This window comes from Alternaria metachromatica (genome assembly GCF_023757995.1).
Source record: "Alternaria metachromatica strain BMP 0045 chromosome Unknown scaffold_10, whole genome shotgun sequence".
NCBI lineage: Eukaryota > Fungi > Ascomycota > Dothideomycetes > Pleosporales > Pleosporaceae > Alternaria > Alternaria metachromatica.
Window position 1 is genome coordinate 149,213 of NW_026055501.1, and position 15,371 is coordinate 164,583.

Sequence of the window (15,371 nt, forward strand, 5' to 3'; positions counted from 1 at the left end):
TGGTAGCGCAAACGAGGCGGGACTGAGTGCCCAAACCTCAGTGTCGTCCAGTTTGCTGCTTGTTGGTTGATAGCAAGCGGCCTCGAGATTCCTGAGGAAATACCATTAATTTCCTCTTCAGTCTTCAGGCTCGGTCTCGCTATCAGGCGCAGGAGAAAGCGACGAGCCCGAGCCAAAAGAGAGCAGTGCGGATTCCTTCACTCTTGTCGACTGCGGAGTTTTACCATGAGCCATCTCCAATACCTCAAGCAATCCCAACAGCCTGTCCGAGCTTTCCTGTAGCAGTTTCTTCGCTTGCTCTTCTTCCTCAGCGTTGCCTCTCTTGCCTTTACCCGTACCATATACACTACGTCGCGCTTGGATACCAGCCTCCATAGCCTTGCGAAGAGCTGGATTAGGGGCAAGAGCATTGTTCTTCATCATGTGCATGAACAACTGTTCCAGTATGAGTGAGATCTTGGTGTTTGCTGCAAAGCTTTGCGTTGTTCCTTTCAGTGGAAGAAGAGTCTTTTCGAAATCCTGTTGAATAGGGTCTCGGAGAAAGAAGCTTGGTGGCTTGCTGGCTATCATACCATGTAGAAGGTTCGCGGTGAAGGCGACTCGAATGTCGTCGGGTAGCTTCATCGTAGACAAAAGCACCTGAAAGGTCATGGTCGGGACCTGACTGAACTCTTCCAAGATGTTGTCGCAGAGGTCATATATCCGGGTGAAGAGTTCCGGTAGCTCTACGGCCACTTCGGCGAGCTGCTTGTTGTTAGTTGTCGTCGACTCCGACCAAAAAGGTACCTACGAGTGCTATGAGACGCTGCCGCAGCTCGATCGCGTCCTGTCCGCCAAGGCGCTCTATGGCGTCGTGTACGTTCTTAATCCCTTTATCGCTGGTCTCCGAAGACGTGTCGTCGCCACTCTCATCCCCGCCGTCGTCCGATGCGTCCTGCATATCTTCGTCGCTACCATAATCCGCCAGCTCCCCAGTCTCGAAGTCAACCTCGCCCACTGGCTGGTCTTCATTTCTTTTACGTCTCGGCTCTGCTGTCTCCCTCTCCCAGACTTCCGGGTAGTCTTTGAGCGAGTCGGGTGTCGCCGTTGCGAGTACAGCTCTGATGATCCGGCGCCTCTTTGCGCGATTCATTGCTGTCTCGTCGCCGGTTATGTAGTGCCAGAGGAGACTCTGCTGGAGGGTTGTCTCTGCGCTCGCTTCCTCTTGGTTGCTTTGCTTGACGCAGACATCCCAATCGGCTTCGAGGAAGTCGAGCATGACCCTCAGCCACAGTTTCCATCGATTCCACCGTTTCTTGTGCTTTATCGCGCAATTGAACGCCCACCCTACAGCATGCCAGAAGTCGTCTGCACGATACCACAAGCTCTTCTCGTTGGCAGCCTCGCCAGCTATCCGCTTGATGTCGCTGCTCAGCTGGGGTGATAGACTTGCACTAGCCCTGTAGCTGGGCGCGCTCCTCCTGCTGCGTTCTCTTGGGAACATGAAGGCTTTCCTTATCGTTGGGTATGCGGGGTCGTCTATCGTCGTGTGCACGCATTGCAGGTATCGCAGCGCGGCATCGGAGCCTCTGGCGGCGTCTCGCGATTGCGCTTTGGTGGTGAATCTCGGGTCGGCGACCATGGAAGAGGCAAATGCAATGTATGCGGGCGGTGCGAGAAAGCCTATGTATGGTTGCGCGGGTCTCGATATGCTTGTGCCCGCGGCGAGGAGGCTATAGAGGAAGTCATAGCCGCTGGCATCTAGAGTCAGTGTAAGCTTGATAATTCGCAACAGATGGTGTCGCATACATTGACCGCCCTCGAGGTAGGCTTTGGCATGGTTGGTGAGCTCGTAAGACGCTTGCTTGGTAGGCCGGCGTTGCTTGTGCCGTGGTCGTGCGCTCACAGCTTCGAGTGCAGCGGATCGCGCATGTCCATTGGTATGCGCGGCAGGGTTCAGCGTCTTGGAGCCAGAAACTGGCGTTGCGAGTTTCGCCATGAACGCGACAGGATGTGCTGAGGTGCTAGTGTGGGGGAGTCGCTGCAAGGTCAGACGCGCCCGCGTCGAAGCGCGCTTTCACGTGGCAGGCGATAACATCACTACATGGCCTCAGCGCCCGTCTTACAATGGATGTGAACATGCAAAGAAGGTTTTGCAGGTTACTCACACATCATACGCAGTGTAGCATCTTGAATTTTGAGCTGCGGGCAAAAAGAATGTTTTGGCAAAAAAGAACGTATATGTTTCCGGTACCGAATCACCTGGGCAGCTGGCATTAGCGTCCATCTCAAGCTGCGAAAGACGTAGAATCAAGCTTCACAACACATCTCAACATGTAACCAGAATACTACAATGGAAGGGAACACTGCCAGCGTTAATCTATGAGGTCGGCAAAAAGACAAAGGCAAAAAGATTGGCAAAAAGATTATTTTCTTCCGGTACCGGGAATCGAACCCGGCTCTCGTCGGACACTAACACGATTGACTCATGAAAGCGACGGATGCTAGCCGATACACCATACCGGACTTTGATGGAATGTTGGACAAGACAATCGTTTATATTGTAGCAGCAAACCCGCACAGCGATCACAAGGCACCAACGCCAACGGGGCGACGTGCCCACTCACAGACAGGTCCAGGGCATGCGCTAGATGTACTAGCAAGCTCAGGGTCTAGTGTCCTAGAGATAGGTCTACAGACACTGTCGCAGGCTGCCATACAGCCAGTCATCATGCAGCAAGAGACATTAGAATCAAACAGTCCTTCAAGTGGAGTTCCGACAATGGCACATAACACGAGCAATATATTGCGCAGCCTTCTTTCAGCCGACTTGAAACGAAGATCATAGAAGTGGCGTTCGCCGGAGGCTCGGTGCTTGCAGGTTTCGTCGGAGGGCTCGGCAAACTTCAGCGTTCCGCCCGCATTTGAGAATCATCACCACTTGCCCTCGACCCAGGACAACACACCTTTTTACCATTGATCAACATCTTTCGTATCGCATTGCATGTTCAAAGGTGGAGGTGTATATTGGATTAGGGAACATGCACTTGCCTTACGTCCTTCATTACACTTGCTCTATTTAGTTCGTAAGAAGTTGTGCGAGCAGTGCCTCTAAGGTGGTGCCGCCATGACTTACTTCGAAGAAAGCGCATTAGCCAATCTTACGAGGCCGGACGCGATACTCTTACGAGTTTCGCGACTTAGCGTGTCGTTCGAAGCGACTGCGGAAGGATCATGAGAGAGCAGGTGGGCTGTCCAACAAGAATGGGACGCGCGCCTGCTGGATTCTGAGCCCGCCCAAGTGAGGGAAGCCGCGTCCTGCTCCAACAGGATACGCCCCCAACGCGCCTGCTTGCTAGAGAGATGGCGTCACATCAACAGCATAACGGTGAGTGCGGTCGTGCTCAAGCTTCGTCCTTCGCATCTTCGTCCTACAGTCCACGGATAAGTCTCGATTCGATCGCCGAGGTATGTCGACCGCCAGCGACCAAAAGAGACAGGCCACACTGTCTTTCAGTGGACGAGATGTACGGCTGGCAGAAGATCCACAGCCGAAAAGGTGAGATGCGCTTTCCTATGATCGTTACCGATGACCGCTAACTATCAGTAGGAAGCGAGCACCAAAAGCCAAGGACACGAGGCCAACAAAGCAAGCAGCCTTTGCCTGGGGTCGATCATCACAGACTCTGCCACTTGAGGATGCAGGCGTCGACGGCAAGCGGGCAGCCGCCAGTGACAACACAATGGCCAACGAGGCAGGAGCCATCATCGACGTCGCGAGCACGACCCAGCATTTAGACGTATGGGTAGACGAGGATGACCGAGTCATGTTGGTGCAAGACGTCACCCGGGCAGATAACGTAAAGGACACCTGGGCTGGTGGAGAGCATGGCGCTATCTTGCTCGATGACGGCGATTATCTCGACACGAACGACATGACTCCAGATGAAATAGCTGCATGGGCGACGCACATGGATTCTGAGAGTACGGCATCCATCAACGCTCCTTCGGAGGCCAGGCTCGCTGCAGTGCGGGCAGAAGTGCCGCAAGCTCTAGCCATGATGACCTGCGGGGCGCGGGAGTTCCTAGAAAAGACTGAGTATGACCTGGAGTACGGACAGGATACCTTCAACATGCCCGAGTTATTCCAATCATTCAAGAAGGAAGAGGCGAGGCGAAGCGGCATGGTAGAATCCCATATCGTCTCACCGTCAGGATATGCGACGTCCCTGTTGCATCTGCAGCTGCACTACCCAACGTTCACGACAAAGAATCTCAACGACGGTCAGACGCTAGACGCGACCAACTGTTGCATCCGAATCCTCATCGAGAGGGGCTTCGTGGCGAGCAATACCTATTGGTTTGAAGCGTACTTCCGCCGTCTGAGCGCGGCGTCCGTACGTCACCTCGCGAATGTTGCCGACGGGTGGAAAGAGGAGGTGAAACAACTGCATGACGAATTTGCCTACAGATGTCAGTCGCTGTCGAAGAAGGTCCTACTAGTATTTCGCGCCTTTAACAGAAAGCGCTTCCATGAGCGACACAACGTGGAGAATATCACAGTTCGACTATCATGCGGCAGCACGACGCTCATGGGCATAGTGCGCAACAACGCCCAAAAGATTCTGTTCGTCGTCGTGTACGCCTGGCATCCGGAATATCTACTAAGGAACCGAACCACGGCAGTCGGTCGACAGTACGACGCAGCTTTGAACATTGCTGCGGCATTGAGCGGCGTAGACACCAAAGCAGGGTACTTCGAAGCCCGAGCAGCGAGAACGCATGAGAAGAGCGGAAGAAGCCCAACCCAGAGCAAGTCGACAATCTCTCAGCCCCCTCCATCCCTAGCTCTCGTGACCGCCACAGAAAGAGAGAGGAAGAACAGAGCCAACGAAGCCGAGGCGCTCAAAAACGAGCCCACTCAAAAGACACTGCGATATCGGAGAACTGTGGATCACACCAAAGACGTGCCCCTTCACACCTACGGACTGAACGGCCTGGCAATTATTTTGACTGCAAAATTAGATGACGCCTTTCCGCAAGGCGGATACAAACAGTTGTATTCTGTTTTCTGCGCTCTAAAACAATTGCCAGCTGTATACAACGGGTTATTGCGAGTGTACCGAACGATGCCAGGAACGTGGAGTACCTCCCGGGTACCGTTTTGGTACCCCGGCATTACAGTGTTGAACCCTTGTCGACGGCACCTCGAGGAGAAATATGATGCTAGTATATACATACTTAGCTACCGATCATCTCAGACATTGGCCTATACACCTCACATGAGTCTCAAGTTCACCTTAGGACAATGTCTTGTTCATAACGAGAGACACATGTCTAACCCTAGACAACATAGCGGACAGAGCATGTATCTTCATCTCTATAAGAGGGCAATCAGAATGTCAAGATTGAAGCAAGCATCAGCCAAACCGCCCAGTACCCAAGACAAAAGAAACCTCACCATAAAGTCCCAGCATCCCAATACCCGCAGCAATGTCTCAACCAATCACACTCCCTATTAGATCACAGCCTAACCGAGCACCTGCGCCGATGTCTCAACCAACCGCACTGCCTATAAGACCAAAAACCACATCAAAAGCCCTCCCACCATTAACACTCTCCACCCTCCGCCAACACTTCCCTTCCCTCCCACCATGGGCCGTCTCCGCCTTCTCCGAGATCTACAACGCAGTCCACATCTTCAAGAACCCCCAACTCGCCGCAATAATCCCGCAACGCCAACTCTCACCCGAAGCCCGTGCGTTGCTCAACATCGCCATCCTGCCTATGCCGGGATATAAATACGGCCACGACAAAGGGCCGATGCTGGATTGCAGTGTGAGTATACGAGATTTGTTTGAGGACGAGAAGAGTTTTGAGGGAGGAAAAGAGCAAGTGGTGTTGGTGAGGCTGGGAAGGGAGTGTGAGAAGTTGTGGGCGGGGTGGTGGGATGAGGGTGCTATAGAGGGATGGACGGGGGATGTTGTACTGAATCGGTAGTTTTGGATGATATATCGGCTAGCATCTGTCGCTTTCATGATTGATGCAGTCTCGTTTATTCGCCATGGTCGTGCGGTAGATGGTGATGCAATAGATGATATGCACATGTATTGCTTGCCGCTGCTTCACTGTCGAGTGCACGTTGTTTCGAGGTTGCGCGGAAGCTGCTTGCGGTTCCGTCAACGTCGCCTTAAACGATAGTCATTAATAGAGGTGAGCGTCGGAGTTCTGCCCTAAAGATCTCGAGATCAAGCTTCCTTATCAGATCCGCGTGCATGCGCATAGTCATGTAGCGAGCACAGTGTTGGCAACTACCCCTCATGCATCCCTGTCGCTTCCCGAAGTCATCCCTCTTCCGGACAAGCCTGGGCGCAATGACTCCACGTCCACGAACACTTGGTGCTGTGCTCTTCAGGTAGTAAATAACTCATCGTGAGATAATCTGAGGCCACAGCCAAGTCAGTCCCCAAGATACAACTGCCGCAATGGCCACGTCACAGCAAAGCCTAGACCACCTAATCCTCTTCGTCCCCGCCAACCCAACAACGCAACTGCCCGAAGTCCCTCCATTCTTCTCGGACAACTTCACACTCACCCCAGGAGGATTCCACGCTGACGGCGCGACATCGAATGTCTTGATTCTTCTCGCAGATGGGTGCTACATCGAGCTCATCTCTTTCGTCAACCCTTCGCTCGCGCCTGAGCATTGGTGGGGCCCGGACGCCGACTTCGTAGGCTGGAAAGACTGGTGCCTGACCAACTCGCTTTCGCCCGAGATGAACTACGAGGCGGTGATAGAAAGTCACTCAAAACCGATCAAGGGTGGGAGAAAGAGGGCTGATGGAGTCGATGTAGCTTGGGCTGTCACCTTCCCCAAGGGAGAGAAAGGTGGACAGAGTGTTAGGGGCAGGGTGCCATTCTTCTGTCACGATATTACTCCTCGGGGTGTCCGCGTTCCAATCGACGATATGAAGACGACTCATCCATGTGGCGCAGTTGGGGTCAGCCGACTTACTATCATCGTGGGCGACCAGGCCCTGCTATATGAGACTAGAAAAACCTACGACGCCGTCATCGGTAGTGCTGGTGAGAAGGTTGATGGAGGATTTGAATTCAAGCTCAGGCGCGTGCATGAAGTGGAGACTCGTGACACCGGTGCGAAGATTATACTGCGCTTGCCAAAGAACGAGGACGAGCAGGGACGCGTTAAAGAAAGGGGATTCTGGTATGGCGACGTAGTCCTAATAACAGACGCGAAGGCCAGAAAGTTTGAAGGCTCCGCGGAGAGGCTGGATAGTGGAGAAAGAGGTGGCGGGGTTGGCGGGGTGTGGCTCGAGCATGCCTGAGCGGACAGCGGTGGATATAAGAGTGGAAATCAAGGGATCAGTGGGACCGAGATTGAGGCTGAACTATAATCAGTCGTGTTTCGTATTTCTTGCTTGCGAAAGTACATGTGCCGGATGGCCTTCGGAACACGACCCTTGGTCTGGGTGGCGAACTGTGCTATAGCAAGGGATGCACCTGCAGGCGGCCGGCGAAATGAAACCATGCTTGCACACACCCGTGGTACTACTGTGCTGCGTTGGCACAAAGCGCAGATCGAAGTGGTTATATCGCGCAGAAGCGCCATGGGCTTGTTCCTAGCCATGCAAGACTATATTCGCATTCGCAGTCGGGAGGATATATGGATGTGTAAAGCTAAAGGTTGCATGTGCCTTAGCGGCGCTAGGCCGCAACCGGGCAACCGAGGGACAACCCAAATCTGTCAGCTGCACTGATTGGCGGGTGTTGTCCGGTGGTTTGAGATGACTAGATCCACAAAAGATCGGGTTTTATCCTTAGGTAGAAGATGGTGATGCGCGTGTTTGTTCAAGACATGGCTTACTAACAAGGTGCAGTCTAGGAGATACACCATATGCCGTCCGGTCACGATAAGGTTATACAGCATAGTGCATGACTCGGGTTATTTGTGCGATGGCACTGCAGAGGTACATAGAAGGACGACGAGGACGACAGGACGGCGATCTGGAGGCGTTGATACGGCAAAAGAAAACACGCCAGCGCCCCAATCTTGGGTTCCTCGCTTAGAAGCAGCGAGATGTCTAGAGCGAGAGCAGTAATTCTTCTCGGCGGAACTCGAATCGAAATTTTGAGGATGGCGGGGCTAGCTCGGACCACTGATAGCGGGCACGTGTCCCAAGGTTTGCTTTTGTGCTAAGGTGACAAAGTGAAGTGCCGGCAGGATCGCATTCGAGGCAAATTCCATGTCGACCTGTCTGGTCGCGCATGGGAAATTGCTGTGATGCAGTGTGCGAGTGGCCAGCGACGGCGGGATGCCGCTGAACGGCGGAGGGGACGACCGGCAGAGGGGCCCGAGGGCTAGCGCCTGCGGATCTGGACCGACGTCTGCCCAGCTGGAGTCAACGTCGACGCCGTCTACTTCTCTGCCCGCGCCCGTGGTCGAGGAAGTCACTATATGGGGCGCGGCGGAACCTTCGTCTCGACACTCGCCCCGTGGCGCGCCCCTGCAATGGCGGCGCACGCAGCAGAACCAGGGCAAATGCGCGGGCACGATGAGTATTGGCCATGCGGACTTGTGCACCGAAGCCAATCACTACGAGGTCGCTCCCGCCAAGGCGCAGCGTTCATCCCCAATCTTTGATTCCCATGACGCAGGCGGTTATTTTCATAAACACGATGCGAGATGCGCTGAGATGACTCTTGTTCCCTTACCACGCAGCGTGAGTTTTCGCGAGCGGCCCGATGCAAGACGACAGGCGACCTGGACCCCCTCCGGCTGGTCACCCCTCGGCCAGTCCCTACGGGTCGCAGTTCAAGGTCGCCATTCCACGCTTACCACCCCGACGCGCCCCGCCACCCACCACGCCCAAGTCGCGCCAGAGGGACAGAGTCCAGCGGGCATGTCGCAACTGTCACAAGCGGAGTGCGTTGCCATTGTCTTTTCCAACATCATTCACTTTCTCTCGACCTCTAACACACGCTAGAGATCAAGTGTAGCGGCGGCCTCCCCCGCTGCAACTACTGCGACAAGACCGACAAGACATGTGTATACGAGCGCCCCAGGAAAGACCGGCTGGCGACGTCAGTTGAACGACCTGATTCCAAGTTCTGAAATTGACTCCGCCAGTGCCAAAGACCGCAACCATGCCCTCGTCTCCGTCCTCAAAGACCTCAGCTTGCGCGTCAGCGACGATGACCGACGTCGAATTGAAGATGCCCTCCAGGATGTGAGTACAGGACCTGCCAGCCGGATGCCACTGCTCAAACTAATACCGCCAAGTCAGATGACGAGGTCGGGTCGCCCGTCTCCATATCCTCTTCTTCGCGAGCATCCGCCCCTCATCCATTCTCTCAGCACTCGCGCATGCACCCCTTTGCCCCGTCCTCTAGCTATGTGCCGCTCGGAGCAGAAACCTCGCCTACGTCGGATCAGTCACCCCTTCCTCGCCTGGACGGTACTGTCCCGGAAGACTCTGGCGACGAAGACGGTGGCGAAGTGCCCAATGTAGTCGAAGCAGGCTTCTTGGGCCAGATCTCCGAAGTACAGTGGCTACAGACGCTCAGGAGCAGAGTACAAGCTCTCGATACCGTTCTGCTTGGCCCACCTGACACCACTGCGCCACTCTCTCAGCCACCCTCGCCTACTTTCACTGCGTCACCCACCTCCCATGCCGCGACCCCGCTCGAACACATCGCTCTCACCAACTACTATCTCGATGACGAAGGCGTCAAACTCACTGACTGTGGGAATCCCTTTGAGCTGCCGCCAGAACACACTGCAGTACTGCTATTCCAGTGCTTCACCCAGACCATCCAAGGCTCCTTTCCCATCCTCCCCCCAACTATAGAGCACCAGCTGCAACAGTACTACACCTTGGTTCGGAACGGGCAGGCGATACATTGCCCGGAGAAATGGTTTGCGCTGGTCAACCTTGTTTTTGCAATAGGCGCCAAGTTTTCACATCTCATCCAGGCTGAATGGCGAGCCGACGAGCTGGATCACATCGTCTACTTATCGCGTGCCTTTCAATTGCTTAGCATGAATGACACAATCGTTGTCCTAACGACTCCGGATCTGCTCACAACGCAGGCAAGTCTGAGCTGCTGATCTTATTTGACTATGCTAAACGTTTCAGGCTGCTGGACTCTTTGCGATTTACTACATGACTGCTGGCCATGTAAATCGGTACGTATGCGGAAGATCTTTGCTCGTGACTACCTAGTTCATCTTCTCTTCGTCTCTTGCTTCAATCGATGTGCTTGCATGCTAATACTGTATCAGGGCTTGGGTAATGGTAGGCATGGCGATGCGATCGGCCTTCTCACTCGGCCTTCACGTGCAACAAGATGATCAATCTGTCTCCGCCGCCCGAAGACAGAGTATGGTCTGCACCTGGTGGAGTCTACATGCACTGGAGAGCATGCTGAGTTCGATTACGGGCCGGCCGAGCATTATACCCAACGAAGACATCACAACTCCGCTGCCCAGTGCCGTGAATAGCGATCAGACCCAAAGCGTACCTGTGTCCAATCTCGACTTTCTCGATGCGGATATCCACCTGAACCTCCTGACCCAGCAAATCATCTCCAATCTCTACACACAACGTAGATCTGCGCCATCATGGGACTACGTCCAGCAAATGACCATATCTCTATGCGAACACCTTGACAAGTGGGCATTTGAATACATTCCCCAAGTTCATTCCGAAGAACGGAACCCAGCTCGCATGCAACAACGCGACATCTTCTTGCTTAAACTTCAGTACTACCGACTGAAGGTTCTGACGACTCGTCCCTCACTCCGCCGTATTGAACGCTGTTTCCAAGCCGGAACTGATGACTTCAATTCGCTCGATCAGTCTGTGGCAGAGTCGTGCGTACAAGCGGCACGGGATGTCGCATCGCTGTTGGCAAACGAGCCTAATGTCAGGAGTCTGTATGAAAAAGGGCCCTGGTGGACAATTGTTCACAACAGTATGTTGACACCTCAAATCCCCATGTCACCTACTGACCAATTCATTACAGTCATGCAATCACTCGCCGTTCTCATGATAGCCATATCCTGCCCCGATCACTTCCGCGACACACACCAAGCGTCTGTGCACAGCACACGGCAACTCGTCACCTCACTCCGCAGCATGTGCGACACAAACATGTTAGCGTCCCGCGCCTACCAGGTCGTATATTCGATAGTCAAGACGTCAAAACCGTACGTCTGGGCCGATATCGCGGACGCCTTCCCAGACGAGGTCATCATGGTGCTACAACAACCAGCACCAGCAAAGGTCGACCCGCAATATCTACCATGGCCGGACAACGACCAGCCAGCTGAAGCCTTGTTCCGTTATGAAATGGACAACTTCGGCAACTACCACTTTCACATGTTATGAGGACGGGAGACTACCTTTCGCGGCAAAACTACTGCAGCACCGACTGCACACAGAATGATGCGATTGGTGGTGGACCCAGGAGACTACATATCTGGCCCTTGCAGCATCGGTATCCAATTCGACGCTAGCGGCCGCTTTATCACAACCCACTCTCCAAAGGATCCTCACGTCGTCATCAACGGGGCCAAAAGTCGAAAATAGGATAAGTTCGCGTTCTGGAACACCGCCGGCTAAAAACGGGACAACTAGAGGACCAAACGGCCACATTGTATGACTGCCGAATGGGGCCCAACACTCGTCGCTACCGCAACATGACTTATGCGTGTTATACCCAAATACTATCTTGAACAGCGATGCAAGATGGAGGAAAGATGTTGTATCATAGCATCAGCATTCGCTTGCGCGTGTCACATTATCGACTCGCGTCGTAACGACGACTTTGCAGGACTAGGAAGAGGTGAACTACCCAAGTACATAGTATGTTGTTCACGGAACAGTAATAGCAGGATAGTAATAAAAAGCAGTATTGGTTCATGACCAATGCATCTCCTTTGATGCAACAGCGACGAATTCATGGAGGCATACCGACAGTGTCCACGTGACAGTTGTTTGATGCGGTAGGGACGTACTAGCAGGAGACTACCTAGGCAAAGCCGCAAGTCTAGCCCCATTGCATTACTTCAGTCCTGCTAAGATCCAACAGGGCAGATCCAGCACAGAACCTCAAGACAGTCTGACAGGTCTCAAGCCAGCTCCTCCCGCAGCATCTCCCATCTTCTCTGTATCAATCTCTCCAATGACGCTCTTCAGCAACTCGGGCACAATCTGCGCCGCATCGCCTTGAAAGAACCAGTCCCCATCGTACAGTCCTCCTGCAGGAACGTCGTTGGCGTCCATGTTGATAATGGCAACCCTCGCTCCCTTGCTACGCGCAAGATCCACATATCCGGCGGCAGGATATACCTTCGCACTCGTTCCAATGACCATAATGAGATCAATATCCTCTTCGTCCTCGATAAACGCGTCGACATCTTCCATAACCTTCTTAGGCAGTATTTCGCCAAACCAGACTACACCCGGACGTAGCAGGCCGTTCTTGCATTCAGGGCAATGGGGGAGGTGCTTGTAGTCGAGTTCCGGGATTTCGACATTGATGTCGGAGATGTCTAGTTCGCGGGCGGCAAGGGCAGCGTTTGTGGTTGGGTCGGATTCGTCGGTGGGGATGGCGAGAGCAGGTACGATGGGGTCGGTGTAGTTGTTGCGCTCCGAGTAGTTGCAGAAGAAGTCTGAGCACTTGAGGTCGAAGAGGGAGCCGTGTAGGAGTTTGAGTTGGTCGGCGGGGTGTTGAGCGCGCGGTGATAGGCCTAGGAGTGGCAGTGTTAGCTATGCGACTGCTGGGGTCTAAGGCGGAGACTCACCATCAACGTTCTGGCTCAGCGTGATAAATTGCTCCTTCTTCTTCGCCAATTCGGCTAGGGCGTAGTGAGCAGGGTTGGGCTTGGCTTTGAGTGCCATGTGCCGTCGGTAGCTGTAGAATTGCCACACGAGTCCTGGATCGCGCTCAAAGGCCTGGGGTGTTGCTAGTGAGGTCGCGTCATGCGTCCTCCACATACCCCCAGCACCTCGAAAAGTTGGTAAACCAGAAGACGCTGAGAGTCCCGCACCGAGAAGCGCGAGAATACGCGTCGACTTGCTCAGGTGTTGCTGGAAGCTCTCGAGGTCCTTGGGCGGAACGACGCTGGGTTGGGCGGCCAACGAGGCCATTCTGCGGATGATGTTGGGCAGCGTCACGGTGGAGGCGGTCTTCTTCGCAGACTGGGCGTGCGAAGAGTCGGAAGATAAGAGGCCGGGCGTGTCATGTGTGCGTTGGCTGTCCGACAGGCAGAAACGGGGGCCTGGAGGTGTTTGCGGGGAGGGGGGAAGCTGCGGCGGTAGTGGCACCTGCAAGGTACGTCAGGCTTCCCCACCAGCGGCCTAGCGCCCACCAGGCCGGGAAACCGATGCCTCTTCCGCCGAAGCTTGATTCGCCCGAGCCAACCTCTCCGCCAACGACCATGACTTTTGCCTTAAGATGGCTGCGACCGGCTGCACGCGTGCCATACCGGTGCGATGCTGCGAGACGCGTCGGGCGGGTGCAGCCCAGAGTCGGCGGCACGAGGGCGTATGCGGCCGCTGCTGTGCCCGCCGCTGAACTCCGATTTGGCCAACCGCTCCATGAGACGCATCCACACCTACTCAAGGCTGGGGAAGGTGATGACCGCCCGAGCAACGTCTTACCCTCTACTAACATGCTGCAGTCACCCCCGGTATCACGGCACTCGAGTACCACCAACGCCGCGCCGCCCTCGCCAAAGAACTGCCCCCAAACTCGACCGCCATCCTCGCCGCAAACGACCTGAAATATGCCTCCGGCGCTGTCTTCTACAAGTTCCACCAGGACCCAGACTTCTTGTACTTGACGGGATTCAGAGAGCAGGATGCTGTGGCCATAATAGAGAAACACGGAGATGGAGAGCACACATTCCACCTGTACGTCCGGCCCAAGGACCCCAAGGTGGAAGCCTGGGAGGGCCCACGATCAGGCGTTGAGGCCGCGGAGGACGTCTTCAACGCCGACGTGAGCGGCAGTATTGACGACCTACCGCGTCTGCTTCCCGACATAGTCAACCGCGCGCAAGCCATATACACCGACCTCCCCCAATCCCGCGTATCCAAGAACCTACTATCTCGGTACCTCGCAGGCGCAGAGCCTTCACGTACAGGCGGCATCTTCAACGTCTTCCGCGACGCACCCGCAAGCGTGCGACCCCTCCGCCCTCTCGTCAATGAACTCCGCCTTATCAAATCCGAAGCCGAAATCACAAACATGCGCCGCGCAGGCCAGCACTCGGGCCGCGCCATCACAGACGCAATGCGGCAGTCCTTCACCACAGAAAAGGACCTCGACTCCTTCCTCGACTACTGGTTCAAGCAAGACAACTGCGACGGCCCGGCATACGTCCCCGTCGTAGCCGGTGGCATCAATGCAAACACCATCCACTACGTCTCCAACGACATGCTGCTCAACCCCAAAGAACTCGTCCTCGTCGACGCGGGCGCCCAGTACGGCGGCTACGTCACGGATATAACGCGCACATGGCCTGTATCCGGCAAGTTCAGCACCGCCCAACGCGATCTCTACACCCTCCTGCTCGCAGTACAAAGATCTTGCATCTCGCTCTGCCGCACAGATTCAAACTTCACCCTCGACAAACTACACCATACAGCTTCCAACTCGCTGGCTGCTGGTCTGAAGGATCTAGGCTTCGACATGGATGCCGATGCTATCCAAACGCTTTTCCCACATCACGTGGGCCACTACGTTGGTCTCGATGTGCACGACTCCCCTGGTCTGAGCCGAAGTCGGAGGTTTGAGAAGGGCATGTGTGTTACCGTTGAGCCGGGTATCTATGTCCCCAATGAAGAGCGGTGGCCCAAATGGGCCCGCGGCATAGGTATGAGGATTGAAGATAGCGTTTGTGTTGATGATGAGAGTCCGTATGTCCTCACCACCGAGGCGGTCAAGGAAGTCGTCGATATAGAGGCGTTGAGGGGGACGGAGACGAAGTTGTAAATGGGAATCGTGATATCCGGTTTTGGCTTTTGTGATGAAACGTGCTTGCCATTGCTTGGTAAAAAGTGCTTTGCCATTGCTTGATGAACACTACGAGCAGCGCCGCTTACACAAGTACGAATTCATCTGTACTCCCTTCATCCCAAGTTACTTCCTCGCCGCGCATAGCGCCTTCGAAGTAGCATTGGCCCATCAATCGATAGTAATCATTTGTAAGACGACGAAGCACAAGTGGTACTTTCGAGCCGTGGATGATGCATATCAAGTCGCCCTCACAAACCGAACGATGTGCAAGCCCAATTCTCCAATCGCGTCCCACGATAACCTGTCGGCCCCAAGCTACGCGAGCATGATCGCGGAGTTGAGTC

General features: G+C 54.5%; 7 protein-coding genes and 1 non-coding gene across 8 annotated transcripts; 5 read left to right on the forward strand and 3 right to left on the reverse strand.

Annotated features, from left to right (window-relative positions):
• Positions 1-117: 117 nt before the first annotated feature.
• On the reverse strand, positions 118-1,978 carry J4E83_005174 (uncharacterized protein; the record flags this gene model as incomplete). Its single annotated transcript, XM_049332095.1, has 3 exons — positions 118-744; positions 791-1,740; positions 1,789-1,978. The coding sequence occupies 3 exons, from the start codon at positions 1,976-1,978 to the stop codon at positions 118-120; spliced, it is 1,767 nt and encodes a 588-aa protein (XP_049188546.1).
• Positions 1,979-2,413: 435 nt separating this feature from the next.
• Positions 2,414-2,505, reverse strand: J4E83_005175. The gene has a single exon. It is a non-coding gene; the product is annotated as a tRNA-Glu (tRNA).
• Positions 2,506-3,449: 944 nt separating this feature from the next.
• On the forward strand, positions 3,450-5,979 carry J4E83_005176 (uncharacterized protein; the record flags this gene model as incomplete). The annotated part of the gene is made up of 3 exons (XM_049332096.1): positions 3,450-3,538; positions 3,590-5,038; positions 5,559-5,979. 3 exons carry the CDS (start codon positions 3,450-3,452, stop codon positions 5,977-5,979), a joined length of 1,959 nt encoding a protein of 652 aa, XP_049188547.1.
• Positions 5,980-6,464: 485 nt separating this feature from the next.
• Positions 6,465-7,325, forward strand: J4E83_005177 (uncharacterized protein; the record flags this gene model as incomplete). The annotated part of the gene is made up of 1 exon (XM_049332097.1): positions 6,465-7,325. The coding sequence occupies one exon, from the start codon at positions 6,465-6,467 to the stop codon at positions 7,323-7,325; it is 861 nt and encodes a 286-aa protein (XP_049188548.1).
• A 987-nt stretch (positions 7,326-8,312) lies between these two features.
• J4E83_005178 (uncharacterized protein) lies at positions 8,313-10,108 on the forward strand (the record flags this gene model as incomplete). Its single annotated transcript, XM_049332098.1, has 3 exons — positions 8,313-8,622; positions 9,064-9,227; positions 9,281-10,108. The coding sequence occupies 3 exons, from the start codon at positions 8,313-8,315 to the stop codon at positions 10,106-10,108; spliced, it is 1,302 nt and encodes a 433-aa protein (XP_049188549.1).
• Positions 10,109-10,382: 274 nt separating this feature from the next.
• Positions 10,383-11,390, forward strand: J4E83_005179 (uncharacterized protein; the record flags this gene model as incomplete). The annotated part of the gene is made up of 2 exons (XM_049332099.1): positions 10,383-10,974; positions 11,026-11,390. 2 exons carry the CDS (start codon positions 10,383-10,385, stop codon positions 11,388-11,390), a joined length of 957 nt encoding a protein of 318 aa, XP_049188550.1.
• A 723-nt stretch (positions 11,391-12,113) lies between these two features.
• J4E83_005180 (uncharacterized protein) lies at positions 12,114-13,154 on the reverse strand (the record flags this gene model as incomplete). The annotated part of the gene is made up of 2 exons (XM_049332100.1): positions 12,114-12,754; positions 12,809-13,154. 2 exons carry the CDS (start codon positions 13,152-13,154, stop codon positions 12,114-12,116), a joined length of 987 nt encoding a protein of 328 aa, XP_049188551.1.
• Positions 13,155-13,444: 290 nt separating this feature from the next.
• J4E83_005181 (uncharacterized protein) lies at positions 13,445-15,003 on the forward strand (the record flags this gene model as incomplete). The annotated part of the gene is made up of 2 exons (XM_049332101.1): positions 13,445-13,640; positions 13,688-15,003. 2 exons carry the CDS (start codon positions 13,445-13,447, stop codon positions 15,001-15,003), a joined length of 1,512 nt encoding a protein of 503 aa, XP_049188552.1.
• Positions 15,004-15,371: the final 368 nt, after the last annotated feature.